This window comes from Scyliorhinus torazame, chromosome 13, assembly GCF_047496885.1.
Source record: "Scyliorhinus torazame isolate Kashiwa2021f chromosome 13, sScyTor2.1, whole genome shotgun sequence".
Taxonomy (NCBI): Eukaryota; Metazoa; Chordata; class Chondrichthyes; order Carcharhiniformes; family Scyliorhinidae; genus Scyliorhinus; species Scyliorhinus torazame.
In genome coordinates, this window is record NC_092719.1 from 198,308,326 (window position 1) to 198,326,417 (window position 18,092).

Genomic DNA, 18,092 nt, shown 5'->3' on the forward strand with positions numbered 1-18,092 from the left:
ACATTCTCCCCGTGTTTGCGTGGGTTTCGCCCCACAACCCAAAGATGTGCAGGGTAGGTGGATTGGACATGCTAAATTGCCCATTAATTGGAAAAAATGAATTGGGCACTCTAAATTTATATTCAAAAAAAGGTTTGCTTCTCTGACTATCCCCCACCCCGCCCAGGCTCTTTTGCCCACTAACCTCTCAGCCTATTTTATCTATAAGTCTCCGGGACTGTGTTGACTGACTCTCTCCCTGCCTTTTTCCTTCAGAGAAATAATGCTGGTTTATTTTAAAATTTTAATTTTAAGTGATGTACTGTAGTTTATAAGATGAGAGGTTGGCCAGAACCAGCAATCACCTGAATTTGGAAGGAAATGATTCAGTATTGTCTGTGCAATGTATTTTATGCGGTATGTTTCTCTTCTCCTGAGGTTCCAGGATCTGAGATGGCAGAGCCAGGAGAAGTAAATCCAGTGTTTCTGCAGCAACTGATGGAGTTGGGTATCTCTGAGGAGAAAGCCAAGGAGGTGGGTGAAAGGATTTATAGAACATATACAGTACAGGAGGAGGCTATTCTGCATATGATGCTGTTAGCTCTTCACTTTGACTGACTTCCTGCTCTAATCCCATCTCTGCTCTTTTATTTATCCTTCTACACTCCACTTACTTTTAAATAATGTAGTCTGTGACTCAGCATTGCTTGTGTGCAATGCAACTGAGTCAGAATGTTTCCTTCAACTTGGCCCTTTGTTCGTACTATGACAATCCTGAGTCTATGCTTGTTCTTCCTGATTTGCCAGTCAAGGAAACTAACTTTCATTTTATATATATATATATATATATATATATATATATATCCTCACAAACGTCTTTTAGATCCCTCATTGGCTTCACAATGTTAGTGAATTTTTTTGCATTGTTATCATCCGGCTTTTGTTCATCTGCTCTAATGATCTCCTCCTGTGACTCGGTGTCAAGGTTTGCTGTATGAATCTCCTGCGTAGTGTCTTAGGATGTTCTATCATGTTAAAAGCACTATGGAAATACAAGTTTCTGTTTTAAAGCCTTCCATATTAACAATAATCTTTCATTTTAGTAAATCTTCTTTTACTCTTTCCTGGGATGGCCAGAATGTTTCCAAGCCTCCCATTGTGTCCTAATTAATGTTGTGTACAAGTATCGGCTCTTTTTTTTCAATATTCAGTGTCAATTGGTAAAAGGTCCATAATCACTGTGCTTTGTTCTCTATCTTCTTCAAGTCATAATTTTCAGAGTGTGTTGTAGATTTATTTTTGACTGATCTTGTTTTGAAGGCCACCTATTTTTTGAGATTGGCAAAAGCATTCATCATGATAATGATGCTGCTGATACGGTACGGAGGGTGGCACGGTAGTAAAGTGGTTAGCACTGTTGATTCACAGTGCCAGGGTCCCGGGTTTGATTCCCGCTTGGGTCACAGTCTGTGCGGAGTCTGCACGTTCTCCCTGTTTCTGAGTGAGTTTCCTCCGGGTGCTCCGGTTTTCTCCCACAAGTCCCCAAAGACGTGCTGTTAGGTGAATTTGACATTCCGAATTCTCCCTTTGTGTACCCGAACAGACACCGGAATGTGGTGACTAGGGGATTTTCACAGTAACTTCATTGCAGTGTTAATGTAAGCCTACTTGAGACAATAATAATAATAATAATAATGATAATTATTAAATTGGTTGATAGTTTTGAAGGAATTTTATTCACGGTCAATCGAAGTGATTCTTTACATAATCTTAACCCCAGACAGCACGGTGGCACAGTGGTTAGTACTGCTGCCTACGACGCTGAGGACCCAGGTTCGATCCCGGCCCTGGGTCACTGCGTGGAGTTTGCACATTCTCCCCGTGTCTGTGTGCGTTTCAACCCCCCAACCCAAAGACGTACAGGTTAAGTGGATCGGCCACGCTAAATTGCCCCTTAATTGGAAAAAAATTAATTGGGTACTCTAAATTTATTAAAAATAAATAAATATATAATCTTAACCCCCACCATGAAACTGTTTTGTGTGCTCATTGTGTCTGTGATGCTGAGATTTTTCTTTGTTGCATACTAGCTAAATGTGTCTTTTCTCTCTTCTTACTCACAGGCTCTGATTAAAACTGGGAATCAGTCCAGTGATTCTGCTGCCCTGTTTTACTTCAGTGAACTTGAAGTAAGCACCATATTTATGATGTTTCTCACAAAATGCAGTGACCAGAGATAAGTCTGTACAGCAAGAAAAAAAAACATATAAATTCATGTTTTAAAAAATATGCTAAACTTTTAGTCTAAGCCACTAATTGGTGAGCTTTGGCATATTTTATTAACTTGAGCCATTCCCAGCATCAAAAGTATTTTTTAGCGCACTAAACTAATCCAGTGTTCCATTTTATACTCTGGCATTTCTTAGAATCAGTGCAGTGCGCTGTCGCCTCAGCCTTGTGGGGAAACTAAAGTAAGGGATAACTACCAGATCAGCTTCCAGAGAATGGGATCACTGTTCATGTTGTTACATTGCAGGGAATTCCTGAGAAATCAGAGTAAAAGATGTGAGAAATCAAACATGTACATGTGCCAATCCTAAAAGAGTTTAAATTAGCATTCAAGGCTCGAATGTTTGGTTTTAAAGTATGAATGGACAGTAAGTTTAGTAGGACCAAATTTGTGCTCAAACTGTTAAATTGTAAGGCATTGTCATAGTGTAATTGTCTTTATGGAAATTATGTCGAGCAGTAAAGGTCTAGGAACAAGAAACCCTGGGGACAGCAATCCTAATTAAAAACATTTTTAGAAACCTTTAATGAAACTTTTTCATGATATTTTTAAATAAATCATCGAAAATCGAACAAGCCTTTGTTAGTGCGACCATTCTTTTGTTCTAAAGCCTGTGTTCCCATTAGAAAGGTGAATTTTTATTTGGTTCCATTAATACTCTTGTTTGATATGCATGATATTGGGCGGCACAGTAGAACAGTGGTTAGCCCTGTTGCTTCCAGGGACCCGGGTCGATTCCCGGCTTGGGTGACTTTCTGAGGGGAGTCTGCACATTCTCCCCGTGTCTGTGGGTTTCCTCTGGGTGCTTCGGTTTCCCTCCACAAGTCTTGTGGACGTGCTTGTCAGGTGAATTGGAAGTTCTGAATTCTCCCTCTGTGTACCCGGACAGGTGCCGTAGTGTGGCGACTAGGGGCTTTTCGCAGTAACTTCATTGCACTGTTACTGTAAGCCTACTTGTGACACTAATAAAGATTATTATTCCCTTGAAATATCCTTCAAATGACTTGTTGCAGATTATTTGATTATGACACTCCTTATTTTTATGTTTACAGTGTTTTATGATATCCACCTTGTTCCTGCTTCCTGTTCCACCTCAATTACAACATAGAATACAGATTAAGATATGCTTCTACAAATTTGGAACTGAGCTCTAGGAGTTATGCCAGGTTTAGTGACATTGGTCTCTCCCATCAGTGAATGCTATGCTTCTGACTTGCCCCCTATCGGTTCTACAACAGTGTGATCTGAGGGAATAATTGTGATCCCAGCAAGTGCCTGTGTGTACTTTTCCAGCCTTCTGAAAAACAGACCGATTTAACAGTTTAGTGCAACAAGCCCAGATGTGAATCAGTAAGATAATTTATTTGATCTCACTAGCTGATCTTGAACATGCCCCCCCAAAAAAGTCAACCTTTGATCCCAAGCTCCCTGGGTCTCTGGACCAGCCACAAGCTGCCAGTCAATTCCTATCCAGCCTCCTGGATGTGAGACTTGGCTGTGAAATAATCTCAGCCTTTTGTGTGCAAATGTCCACCAGAAACGTAGTAATGATTTACCAGTTGCCCCACATTATTGAGGATAACAGCTCTGGTAACTGGTTTATTGTATTTCAGACAGCTATTCAAACCACTCCAGACTATCCCTCTGTTAAAGTAACAGGGTAGAGTGGCAGTATCTTTGTCAATTAGTACTTAATCCCATCATTATGACTTCATATTAAAACATTGTTATAGTTGAAATAAAAAATTCCCTTTAGTTCAAGTTGTCAACAATCTTTAATTGCGATATTCATATCATTGCACATGGGAAAGAAAAGCCAAGATTAGCAATTCTGATTTTCTTTTTTCCTATTTTAATTTTCAGATGTTTTCTGGATTTGAGGTTGATGAGTCTGGGACCTGTGCATATAAGATGGTGTTTGTTGTGAACATGGAATTGACCATGGGCATAGGAAAGGTACAGAATTCTTGGCTGTCTCATCCCAAAAGAAAGGCATGGTCTCATTAAAATAAGCCCTTGGTTAATGTTCTGTCATTGAAAATCTTAAAAGATGTTTTGAATGTACATTTAAAATACCTTTGATCTTTGAGAGGACATCTTGGGAATCAACATCAGATTCTGCTCACAGATGTGAGGCTTAATCCATTGTATTTGCTTACGTATTGTCTCGGGAATGTGAGTCTGGCTACAAATGGAATGGATCTCTTTGTCTGTAGTCAACTCGCAGACAAACCATAGTACCCAATTCATTTTTTCCAATTAAGGGACAATTTAGCTCGGCCAATCCACCTAGTCTGCACATCTTTGGGTTGTGGAAGTGAAACCTACGCAAACAAAGGGAGAATGTGCAAACAGTGACCAAGAGCCGGGATCGAACCTGGGACCTCGACGGCGTGAGGCAGCAATGTTAACCACTGTGCCTACGTGTTGCCAAAATACAATATTTTTAACAATTTTATTTATTAGATAGAATTGGAACACCAGCCTGATTCAATACATTATTACTTTGTGGAATTGTGACTGTGTGATGCCTTATCTAAAGATCGCTAAGAAGTCTTACAACACCAGGTTAAAGTCCAACAGGTTTGATTCACCTGCGGAAGGAGCTGTGCTCCAAAAGCTAGTGATTTGAAGCAAACCTGTTGGACTTTAACCTGGTGTTGTAAGACGTCTTACTGTGCTCACCCAGTCCAACGCCGGCATCTCCACATCTTATCTAAAGATGAAACTACCCTTTAGCAAAGCTTAAAAGTCCATAAATAGATTACTTTTTTTACTCTCCTCTTTTTTGTTTTCTCCATGTTCTTTACCCACTGGACATTATCAAAGATGCAAAGGAACGGGCAGCACGGTGGCGCAGTGGTTAGCATTGCTGCCTCACGGTGCCTGATTCTGGCTCACTGTCCATGTGGCGTTTGCACATTCTCCCCGTGTTTGCATGGGTCTCGCCCCCACAACCCAAAAGATGTACACGGTAGGTGGATTGGCCAGGCTAAATTGCCCCTTAATTGGAAAAAATGAATTGGGTACTCTAAATTTATATTTAAAAAAAGATGCAAAGGAACTCTATGCTGAAATACAGATGTATCTAAAAAGAGATTATACATTAATGTTTTGGTTGAGATCCTTGTCATAGCTTATACAGTCCTTTATCAAGTTGGGAAATTGACCTGCTGTTCCAGTCAAACATTCCAGTCAAACATTCAGGACTGCACATGACCAACTTCCGCCCAGTGGCACTATCTTCACGATATCCTGCTTGATCTTTCTAGATTTTTATGTTATCAAGAAGGCATATGGGGTACTTGCTTTTATTAACTGAAGCATAGAATATAAGAGCAGAGAGGTTATGCTGGAACTGTATACAATGTTGGTTAGGCCGCAACTGGAGTACTGCATGCAGACCTGGTCACCACATTATAGAAAGGATGTGATTGCACAGTAGAGGGTGCAGAGGATTCTGCTTAGGCTGGAAGGTCTGAGCTATGGGGTAAGATTGGATAGGCTGGGGCTGTTTTCTTTGGAGCGCAGGCTGAGGGTACCTGATAATGTTGTACAATATGAGGGGCATAGATAGGGTGGATAGGAAGGCACTTTTTCAATTAGTAGAGGGGTCAATAACTGGGGGGGGGGCATAAATTTAAGCTAAGAAGTAGAAGGAAGAGGGGAGTTGAGGAGAAATGTTTTCATCCAGAGGGTGGTGAGAGTCTGGAACTCACAGCTTAAAAGGATAGTTGAGTCAGAAACTCTTGTAACATTTAAGAAGTATTTAGATATTCAATTGTGCTGCCATAACCTCCAGGGCTATGGACCAAACGCTGGAAAATGGGATCAGTGTAGTCAGATCTTTGTTGACCGTGTGGACATGATGGGCCGATTGACCACCTGTGCTGTAAAAGTCTATGAATCACAGTTTTGTTTCATTTTAATGAAAATAGTGAAGTTTTGCAGAGTACAGCAATGCTGCAGTGTGCCAGAGGCATTATTTCTGTTTCAAAGTGACATGTAATTCATCCATTTAATAAAAATGTTGCTTTAGTTTATGTACATATAAATTCTATTTTTTAAATTTTCAAACTCTGAAATGATGAATATAATTGAGGTGAAAATGGATAAAGCTGGCATCTGGGTCGGGATTCTCCCCTACCCAGCGGAGCGGGGTGTCCCGGTGGGTTGGAGTGGCGTGAACCACTCCGGCATCGGGCCGCCCCAAAGGTACGGATTTCTTCGCACCTTTAGGGGCCAAGCCCTCACCTTGAGGGGCTAGGCCCGCGCCGGAGTGGTAGGCACGGCGCCGGCGGGAAAGGCCTTTGGCGCCACGCCAGCTGGGGCCGAAGGGACTCCACCGGTCGGCGGAAGTCCACGCATGCGCGGTAACGTCAGCGGCTGCTGACATCATCCCCGCGCATGCGCAGGGGGGGGGGATCACTTTCGCATTGGCCACCGCGGAGGCTATGGCCGAGGCGGAAGGAAAAGATCCCCCCCCCCCCCCCAAGAACCCCAGAGCCCACCCCACCGCTGTCATGCCTGTCCCGCCGGTGTGAATCAAACCACCTACCTTACTGGCGGGCCTGGCATGACAGCAGCGGGACTTCGGCCCATCGCGGGCCGCAGAATTGCCGGGGGGGGGGGGAGGGCGCCGACCGGCGCGGCGCGATTCCCGCCACCGCCGGCTGCCGAATTCTCCGGCACCGAATATTCGGCAGGGGCGGGATTCACGCTGCCCCACCCCCGCCGATTCTCTGACCCGTCGGGGGGGTCGGAGAATCCCGCCCCTGATGTCTGAGCTTTTAAATAATTGTCCACCGTTTTAAGTGTTGATTTCTTCCAACTTAAAATTGTCGGGAATGCAGAATTTGCATCTATTTGACATTGTCAAAGATGGGATGGAACTAAATGGCACAGAATTTAGGATGAAATTTCATAGAAACAACATAAACTACTTGGTTATTGCAAAATCTATAGTATTAGCTTTTAATAATGATGATTGTTGTGAGTAACCATGTTAAATACTGGACAGAAATAAGGCACACCCAGCCTTCTCACACTACAGCGGTTTAGATACAGTAATGGTTCGGTGAATGCTGTAGCTCCTGTGTATGGAGTGACACTGTTGGCTTTGTGTTAGAAGTGAATGAGTTATGGGCCTTTGTGAAATAGCCCTTTCAGACTACAATGTTTGTGAACTTCCTTGACCAAATTAAATTGAAAGATCGCATTGCTGAGATTAGGAATTTGCCTACATGAGAAAGTTTGCTTTATAGTTTACATGGTTTGTGGCAAATGTTTAAGGCCATGAGATCATGTTTTAGCCTTTTAAAACTGTTTGGATGACTTTGATCATCCATTCTGCTGATAAGCAATGTAGATTAAGAACATAACAGAAAATACTGGATAAACTTAGTGGGTCTGGCAGCATCTGTGGTGAGAGAAACCGAGTTGACGTTTTGAGTGCAAAATTACAAACCAGTTTTCTTTTTATTTCATATTTCCAGCATCCTCAGTATTTTGCTTTTATTTTAGATGAAGAACATCTTTGCTCTGAAGTTAGCCAACAGTTGGATTAATTTTTATTTCTTCTCTGGGTGTAGACAGTGTTGGCAAAGTTTCATTTATTGCCCAACCCTAGCTGCCCTGAATGCCGCAGTGCTGGTGATGATGGTACTCCCACAGTGATGATAAATAATACACAGCACACCTTGGCAATGGTTAGGGTTCTTGATCCAGGGACATATGCTAAAACTGCTCCATTGTGGATATCAGGTGAAGGTGAGATCGAACTTGATCAGAATGCTTCTTCATGGTCTGTTCACATTATGTCAGCTCATGCATGAATAATAACACTTGTTGCTCACTATTCCTTATTGTCGCTGGTCAAACTCCTAGGAGTACCTTGACCACATGGATTGTGGTGATTCAAGGGCACCTGCCACCATGTTTTCTTTAAAAAAAAAAAAAAAAATTTTTATTAAGGTTTTCACAGAATATCAACAACAAAATGAAAAAGGGACCCAACAGGGTTAAATGCAAAACACAGTACAACAACCCCCATGCCCCCCTCCCCCCTGTACATAAATAATAAATTAACACCCCGAATTAAGACAAAGCAAACATAGCAAATATATACACCCCCTCAGATCCTCCAGTGTAAATAAACAAAAATAAAATAGAACACCCCCCCCCCCCCCCCCCCCCCGCTACTGACCATTGTCTACCGTTCTGCCAGAAAGTCTAAGAATGGTTGCCACCGCCTGAAGAACCCTTGTACCGACCCTCTTAAGGCGAATTTCACCCTCCAATTTAATAAACCCCGCCATATCGTTGATCCAGGATTCCACGCTTGGGGGCCTCGCATCCTTCCACTGAAGAAGAATCCTCCGCCGGGCTACCAGGGACGCAAAGGCCAGAATACCGGCCTCTTTCGCCTCCTGTACTCCCGGCTCCTCTGCCACCCCAAATATTGCGAGCCCCCAGCCCGGCTTGACCCTGGAACCTACCACCCTCGACACCGTCCTCGCTACACCCTTCCAAAATTCCTCCAGCGCTGGACATGCCCAGAACATATGGGTGTGATTCGCTGGGCTCCCCGAGCACCTAACACACCTGTCATCTCCCCCCCCCCCCCCCCCAAAAAAGAACCGACATCCTTGTCCCGGTCATGTGGCCCTGTGCAGCACCTTGAACTGTATGAGGCTAAGCCATGCGCACAAAGAGGAAGAGTTCACCCTACCAAGGGCATCTGCCCACGTCCCTTCTTCGATGATCTCTCCCAATTCCTCCTCCCACTTATCTTTCAACTCCACCACCGAGGCCTCCTCCTGCATCACCTGGTAAGTTTCCGAGATCTTCCCCCCTCCCCACCCCCCGAGAGCACCCTGTCCTGTACGGTGCGTGGCAGCAGCTGTGAGAATTCCACCACTTGCCGCCTGGCAAACGCCCTTACCTGTAAGTACCTGAAGGTGTTCCCCGGGGGGGAGCCCATACTTCTCCTCCAGCTCACCCAGGCTCGCGAACTTCCCGTCCACAAACAGACCCCCAACCTTCTTATCCCTGCCCTGTGCCACCCTGAAAACCCTCCATCTGTTCTCCCTGGGACAAACCGGTGGTTCCCCCGTATTGGGGTCCACACCGAGGCCCCAACTCCCCCCCCCCCCCCCCCCGTGCCGCCTCCACTGCCCCCAGATTTTGAGCTGCCACCATGTTTTCAAGGGCAATTAGAGGTTTGGCAGTAAATGTTGGCCCTGAAAGCAACATGCACACCCTGAATACTAATCTTAAAATAACGTTTGACAACTATTGCCACGAAACAGGGCACTGAGAAAATGGTGGAGCGGAGGAGGGGAAGAGTAGTTTAAAAACATACACTTTTTTGGCTCAAGATAATTAATTGGTTAGAATTCTAAGCTTGTTTTCAATCTAGGCCAGTCTCATGGAACTGGTTCACTCAAGGTGTGTCCAATTCTGCAGGTTGCTGCTCAGGTGGCCCATGCTGCTGTGGGCTTGTACCAGATGATGCTGGAGGAGTCAGACAGTTGGCAACAGATGTTGACAACCTGGGACAACGATGGGTGAGTAGTGCTGGAAACTAAGACGGGCCTGTGCCAATTAAGTCTATTTGAACAATTGGGTGGAAATTACTCATTGTGCCCAACGTAAGAAAAAGAAAAAATATATATAAAGGATAGTTTACAGAATTTTACAGCACCGATGTAGATGTCTGTGCCAGCTCATCGTAGGAGCAATTAACCTAGTGCCACTCACCCATAGCCCTGAACATTCTTCCATTTCAGATAATAATCCAATTCCTTAATTTTTAGTAGTTTTGAAGAATGATTAACTAGAATTGTGCTGCCAGGTTTCGCGAGGGTGTCAATCAGGATGCAAGGAATAAAATTAGTTTGTAAAATGAAATGTTTGCTGGTTGTTTGAGATGCACAAAATATTACTAACTTTTATTGCCTAGTTTAGAGTAAATTTAATCGACCCCCTCTCCTCATTAACATTCTTCCTTGTTTATCACTAGAGGGCGCTTTGAAATAATGGAAACCAAATTTTGCAGGGCAATTGGCAGACATTAGTCTCAATTGTTGATGTGAACCTGACTGAAGTCCGATCTCCATGCCATATTGTGTATAATTTTTTTAAAAATAAAGCTCATATTGTAGCATAAACTTGTTTTTGTGATATTTTTAAAAGATGTTTACTAAATTCTCCACCTTGTTGTGACTGATTTTGAGGGACGATAAGCTCACATCTTCACATTGTGTTCTGTAGCATTACAACTGCTGTTCCTGGCAAGTCTAAGAGAAGCAGTTGTTTTCCCCTTCTCACTTGTTATTTTGAGCACAGCTATATTTAATTGACCTGTTAACTGTCTCAAACTGAAGGGATGTTAATGATGTGTTGTAATTTTCATTGCTTGAAAGGAAGAAAATCTGATTTACTAACACTACAACATGTTGATATCACACCATCAACCGCACAAATATAGCTTACTTTCTCGCAATGTGAGTGGTACATGAGTGGACACAAGGTTATTTAAAACAGGGTATCTCACTTTCTCCATAATTAGAGGCCTAATAAGATTGCATTGCCAGACATTATACATGTCAAAACCATGTTCTTGAAATTTCACTAGTGGGTTGTTAATTTATGGAGAACTGGCAGAATTCTGTTTTGTTTTCTTCCGAAAGACAAATTTTGTCCCTATTATTGCAATAAATTCTGCATTTTACTGATCATAAGAATCTTTACATTTTGAGAGATGTGCTGGAGCTGAAGAAAACAAAAGTAAGATTAATTTAGAACATGTCTACTGGGCTTGTTTATAAGATATTAAATTGAGACAATATCAGCGGAGTATAACATCTGGGGCCTTCAAACTTTTATTTTCTACTTGAGGTATCTCTTTATGCCCAAGTGATGTTCATTCTTTCCTTGGATGGCTATATAAACCAGAATATAAATTTTGTTTTGCTGTAAGGTTTATATATTAAACAAAAGGGCATATAAGGTGTTGTCTTTTGTATTACTTTCTCCCACTGAAAATAGTAGGAAAAGAGCAAAAATTGGAGGGGCTGTCATTGCATCTGAACAATATTTAGTCTTCCTGACTTTCAGGTGACTTACTTTTAGCTCCTTGTATAAATTTGCTGAATATCTCTTCTTTTCAGAGGTAAGAAGATTGTATTGAAGGGGCAGAATCCGGAACACATCATGGAGTTACAAGAACAGGCTTGTCTGCGGAAGCTGCCAAACTATCTGGTAGAGGATGCTGGAAAGACCCAGGTAAACGGTATTCTTTTGGAAGATTATAAACTTAACCTTCTCACCACTTTGGATCAACTTTAGGGTTGTACACAGAGGTTTCTCAGTGCACAGTTATTCTGTTGATTTCTAATTCATAATGTGGGATGTGCTAGTGACTTTCCATGTCACCCAAGTGGCTATTCTAGATGTAGGGCTTGGACAGGATATGTTGGATGCTGACTTCTTCAAAAATAAACTTAGAGTACCCAATTCATTTTTTCCAATTAAGGGGAAATTTAGCGTGGCCAAGCCACCTAACCTGCACGTCTTAGGTTGTGGGGGGGAAACCCACGCAGAAACGGGGAGATGTGCAAACTCTACACGGACGGTGACCCAGAGTTGGGATCGAACCTGGGACCTCGGCGCCGTGCTGACCACTGCACCATCGTATTGCCTGTTTGATGCAGACTTAACCACAGGCTCCATAACAGTCCAGCTCCAGTCTAAACAGTATCCAGAAGGTCATCACTGAGCAGCCATTAAGTGGATCTGTGGCTTGCCACTCTAAAATTCAGGAAAATTGAATCCGAAATGTGGGGCTGCCTCAACAAATACCAACTACTTCAGTATAAAGCTGGAATTTTCCTGATCACTGTATCACATACTATGTTTACATACTGATCAATCTCTGTAGACCGACTACAGAGCCAGACAGACCACAATAAATTCCAAACTTGATTACCAGTCTTGTTCTGAGGTAATGGATTTCAACTCGGATGACTATTATATATTGTAGTACCATTGTATTAGAGAAAGGAATTCAGCAAGGGCTCCTTTTGGCTATCCTACAGCCTCTGCTGAAGTTTGCTTCTGCATATGTCGGAGGAAGACCAGAGTTATTTTTATAATCTTTATTGTCACAAGTAGGCTACATTAACACCTGTAATGAAGTTACTGTGAAAAGTCCCTGGTCGCCACACTCCGGCACCTGTTCAGGTACACGGAGGGAGAATTCCGAGTATCCAATTCACCTAGCAGCACATCTTTCGGGACTTGCGGGAGGAAACCGGAGCACCCGGAGGAAACCCACGCAGACACAGGGAGAACGTGCAGACTCCACACAGACAGTGACCCAAGCCGGGAATCAAACCTGGGACCCTGGAGCTGTGAAGCAACAGTGCTACCCACTGTGCTACCATGCTACATTTTCTCTGCCAGTAGAAAAGCTTGCTATTTACTGTCTCGGCGAACCTGAATAATGGCTGCTTTGGTGAGGTCTCTGAGAGGTGCAGGACACTAAAATCATAGTTTATTTGTGAAGGGAGAAAATTGTTGAATAGAAAATCATTTTTAAACACCTTGACGTGTACCTGTGATGAATAACATCCTTGTTTCCTCAATCAGGTTGTGGCTGGTTCACGCACCGTCCTGGCAATCATGGGTGAAGAGAAGCTAGTCAATCAAGTTACTGGGAATCTTCAGCTCTTGTGACACAAGCAAGCAATATTGGCTTTACAAAGGAGTTAACTGTTGGAAACAGTAATGAACTAAAATATACTGTATGATATGCACTGGATGCCTGCTGGGTAGATGGATATACCAAATTCATGCTGTCATACAATTATATTTCTGATTTTAAGTATTTTTATTACTGCTGTGTTTGCTTCAAAGTTCAAAGGTTAAAATGCTACCTTCCCAACAACATGGTTAACTACTGTTAGTTTAATTATGGTCTGTTTGGGTGTGCATCAGTCCTTGACAAAACATCCAATGGAATGCCACATGGGGCCAAGGCACTGCATTTGTAAGTGACCAAGAAGAAACTGACCAGTAACTGGGATTGTCTTATAACAACAGTCAATAACAGATTAATAACTAAGCTTTCCACTCATTCTGAATGCATGGTCCTTATGATCCATTACAGCTAGAACTGGATGCCTTATAAGCAGTGGCACAAGAGTTTGTGAGAAGAAATGAATGGTGTAAAATGATTACCCAAATGAATGCGTTTCTCCCACATTTTGGACACTTGAGTCCAAATTCTGCTTATCTGGGACAGCAAGCAAGAAATGCAGTGTTTATTGACTAATGGCTATACACTCTAGTCCAGTTCCACAAATTAGCTGTGCCATTCAGGTCAGGTGCTTAAATTCTGCCAAGGGATATCCACTTATATGCTGAGGTTGGCCAAGAACTGAACGTATGCAGCAGAAACCAGATTAGAGTTGAAGCCAGTAGTTGATACCTACAAGTTCAGTAATAGAACTTTGTATTAGATTTATATTCTTTGAAACTGTACATATTTGACAAAATGTAAGTTACAAATTAAAGCCTGTTGAATGGTGTTGCTTCATTAACCTGTTCTTTGTTCTGATGGGGAAGATTTTTCTACCTATCACACTACCTGTTGATTGCTTTTATTGTCTCTCCCCTCTTCACTCCTTTCTCCCAAGGCCACTGCTGCTGGTATTGTGAGCAGACATTCATAACATATGTATGAGAAAAATGCCATATTATATCCTGTCTGTCACATGTGCCGAATACAAGTCATTAAGGCAGAGCATGGATTATCTGTGCCAGTTTTTGACATTTTAATGAACTTCCCAACTGCACTGGGCCAAGCAGCTGAAGTCCAATGGGGTTAATTGCAACTTTGGGAGCAGCTACAAGTCATCCATGATTTTCATAACTTTGAGAGGGGGTGAAGTATTGATAATCTAAATACTTTGAAATCGGAACTGATTTTATGTTTCATACCAATAAGTTCACAAGTGATTGCAGGGCTTTGGATTCTGAATTCTCCCTCTGTGTACCCAAACAGGCGGCAGAATGTGGCGACTAGGGGCTTTTCACAGTAACTTCATTGCAGTGTTAATGTAAGTCTACTTGTGACAATAAAGATTATTATAATATCATAGAATCATAGAATTTACAGTGCAGAAGGGGGCCATTCGGCCCATCGAGTCTGCACCGGCTCTTGGAAAGAGCACCCTACCCAAGGCCAACACCGCCACCCTATCCCCATAACCCAGTAACCCCAACCAACACTAAGGGCAATTTATCACTGCCAATCCACCTAACCTGCACATCTTTGGACTGTGGGAGGAAACCCACGCACACACGGGGAGGATGTGCAGACTCCGCACAGACAGTGACCCACGCCGGAATCGAACCTGGGACCCTGGAGCTGTGAAGCAATTGTGCTATCCACAAGGCTACCGTGCTATCATTTGGAATCTCATTCAGATCAAATAATCGAAAAGCGATGATATTCGGTCTATGTCACTGGAGTTCTTGTGGGCAATGCATTTGATTGGTGCTTAATTGCAACTGTCTAATATGCACAAATGGCAGGAAAACTGTGATACTACATACACTTAAATCAAAATTACTTGTATCAAAGCAAGTTTCCCATTTAAGGAATTTCTAGCAATGTATCTATTTAATATGGGCTATTCCTGTACAGTAATGTGGCTTATGTGGATGATGTATATCATTTCCTGGAAAATTTAGCAGAGGTCAACTTTTAGCCCATGAATCTCCTTTCCAATGTGAAAATAAGTTAAACTTGCATTTGTATAGAATCCAATCTCATCATCCAGATGACCAAACAGATTCTCACCCAACTTGTGTAGGTAAACGCAGCAGCCAATTTGTAAAGTTCCAAGAACAGCAACAACCTAAATACCCAGCTTTTTTTATGCTGCTTGACTGGTAAATACTGGCAAGGCAATCATCAGTTACCAAATCGTCTCAAATAGTGCCCACTTGAGAGGACAGAAGTTTTAACATTTCATTCAAAAGTATTCCCTCAGTGCACTAGATTATGTGCTGAAATTCTTGCAATGAGTCTCAAATCAACAACCTCCTAAAACAGAGTTGAGAGTGCCAACACTGAATTAAGGCTGATACAGGCATCAATATCGAAACCATATTAATTTCAGTTGGTAAGTTTATACAACTTATTTCCAATCTGTTGCCACTGAAAGCAATTGGTAAACTTGTTCCATGGAGCAAATGACTTGTCAGTTTGTAGCAGTAGTACCCATTGCTTGATTAAATACTCATTTAAAGGGGAGATTTCAAGGGATCCAAGTAATGCCATTTTAGGAGCTTGCCTGACAGTTTCCCACAGCCAGGTACCAACTTTGTCACTGCAGTGAAGATAAATTGGTTAATTCCACTTTAAGTGAGTAAAATGCTAAGTTAAATGGCTTCTTCCAGCAAAATTAATAAAAAATTGTGAACAATTAATTCAAGCTGTTACAGATGGTGTGTTAGTGACCAGATCATCACCTACTTATCTCCTCGAGTTAGAAAATTATGTAGCATCATTGGGAAGAAAATGCAAGTGAGGGGAGAGCTTGTGGTAAAGTATCCTTTTTATCTTTTCGAACCTTGTTGAAAACAGGAGCTTTATTGATGAAATATGAAAAGCTTGACTTGTTTTCAGATGCAGTATGTGCTATTAGGAGACATGTGCTGGCAAGAATTTAAAGCTGGTGTAAACTGGTCTTGCACCTGGAATTGCATAAACGTGTGTGTTTACTGCAATGGCTGTGGTGTACTGTACCTTCTACTTGTGGTGATTTCGCTTGCCTAGCTATTGAATACAGTACGAAGTCTTACAACACCAGGTTAAAGTCCAACAGGTTTGTTTCGATGTCACTAGCTTTCGGAGCGTTGCTCCTTCCTCAGGTGAATGAAGAGGTCTGTTCCAGAAACACATATATAGACAAATTCAAAGATGCCAAACAATGCTAGGAATGCGAGCATTAGAAGGTGATTAAATCTTTACAGATCCAGAGATGGGGTAACCCCAGGTTAAAGAGGTGGGAATTGTCTCCAGCCAGGACAGTTGGTAGGATTTCGCAGGCCAGATGGTGGGGGATGAATGTAATGTGACATGAATCCCAGGTCCCGGTTGAGGCCGCACTCATGTGTGCGGAACTTGGCTATAAGTTTCTGCTCGGCGATTCTGCGTTGTCGCGGGTCCTGAAGGCCGCCTTGGAGAACGCTTACCCGGAGATCAGAGGCTGAATGCCCTTGACTGCTGAAGTGTTCCCCGACTGGAAGGGAACATTCCTGCCTGGTGATTGTTGCGCGATGTCCGTTCATTCGTTGTCGCAGCGTCTGCATGGTCTTGCCAATGTACCACGCTTCGGGTCATCCTTTCCTGCAGCGGATGTCCCGAAGCGTGGTACATTGGTGAGACCATGCAGACACTGCGACAACGAATGAACGGACATCGCGCAACAATCACCAGGCAGGAATGTTCCCTTCCAGTCGGGGAACACTTTAGCAGTCAAGGGCATTCAGCCTCTGATCTCCGGGTAAGCGTTCTCCAAGGCGGCCTTCAGGACCCGCGACAACGCAGAATCGCCGAGCAGAAACTTATAGCCAAGTTCCGCACACATGAGTGCGGCCTCAACCGGGACCTGGGATTCATGTCACATTACATTCATCCCCCACCATCTGGCCTGCGAAATCCTACCAACTGTCCTGGCTTGAGACAATTCACACCTCTTTAACCTGGGGTTACCCCATCTCTGGATCTGTAAAGATTTAATCACCTGCTAATGCTCGCATTCCAAGCATTGTTTGGCATCTTTGAATTTGTCTATATATGTGTTTCTGGAACAGACCTCTTCATTCACCTGAGGAAGGAGCAGCGCTCCGAAAGCTAGTGCCATCGAAACAAACCTGTTGGACTTTAACCTGGTGTTGTAAGACTTCGTACTGTGCTCACCCCAGTCCAACGCCGGCATCTCCACATCATAGCTATTGAATGTTATCAAGAGTAATGGATACTTTTACAGCAAATGTTTCTAATGGAAACAATATCCATGAAAGGATCGGCTTGCCATGTCTATTTCTGTTTGGGCAGTCTTCTGTGACTCACTCACTGCTGTAAAGCTCAGTTGCCATGGCAGTAGTGTGGAGTTCAGACTCTCAACCATTGTGCTCTGATGTCATGTAAAGCTCGACAATGTGAAGCTGGCAAAACTGGTTGCAGTGTGCTTCAGCCATAGAATATATTGCATCTTTGGACACGGTTCTCACAACTGCAACCATATTGAAAGGTTGGAGCAGAGACCATTTTATTTTCTACAGATGAGAGTGGGGGTGGGTATGAAGGTGACATTTGATGGATAGTCCAGTCTAGGCAACACCCTGCATTTCCAGAATCTCAAGAATATCATATCTCTTGCAGTATGATGCACCTATAAAGAAGGGAGATGAGAATCTTAGCATTAAATTTTATTTGATTGTACACAATTAAATGGCGAAAGAAGATTGCATTTCTACCTTTTCATTTAGTGTGAAAAACCAATTTCCGAGAGAAATTTAAGAATTGATAAAGTGCTTGAAGTTTCAAATGTGTAGCATTGTTTGAGAAACACTACTGCACAAAACTACCCCTGGGAGAAAAAAGAACACAAGTATAGAATCATAGGATTTACAGTGCAGAAGACCATTCGACCCATCGAGTCTGCACCGGCCCATGGAAAGAGCACCATACCCAAGCCCACACCTTCACCCTATCCCCAACTTTCCTTTTTTGTACACTAAG

The 18,092-nt window shown here is 42.8% G+C and overlaps 1 protein-coding gene across 2 annotated transcripts; it reads left to right on the forward strand.

Annotated features, from left to right (window-relative positions):
- The first annotated feature begins 417 nt into the window (after nt 1–417).
- LOC140388511 (probable peptidyl-tRNA hydrolase 2) lies at nt 418–13,863 on the forward strand. 2 transcript variants are annotated; one of them, XM_072472842.1, is made up of 6 exons: nt 418–513; nt 2,103–2,168; nt 4,133–4,225; nt 9,737–9,837; nt 11,443–11,557; nt 12,923–13,863. In XM_072472842.1, exons 1-6 carry the CDS (start codon nt 433–435, stop codon nt 13,007–13,009), a joined length of 543 nt encoding a protein of 180 aa, XP_072328943.1. In that variant the 5' UTR covers nt 418–432; the 3' UTR covers nt 13,010–13,863. The 2 variants fall into 2 exon arrangements, with proteins under 2 accessions (XP_072328943.1, XP_072328944.1); XM_072472843.1 differs by lacking the exon at nt 4,133–4,225.
- The last annotated feature ends 4,229 nt before the right edge of the window (nt 13,864–18,092 follow it).

Bases quoted from the DNA above. Each gene is read 5' to 3' on its own strand.
- LOC140388511 (XM_072472842.1), top strand. From the start codon at position 433: ATGGCAGAGCCAGGAGAAGTAAATCCAGTGTTTCTGCAGCAACTGATG. The intron at 2,169-4,132 runs GTAAGCACCATA...TTTAATTTTCAG, and splicing joins TTTACTTCAGTGAACTTGAA to ATGTTTTCTGGATTTGAGGT. The intron at 4,226-9,736 runs GTACAGAATTCT...CCAATTCTGCAG, and splicing joins TGACCATGGGCATAGGAAAG to GTTGCTGCTCAGGTGGCCCA.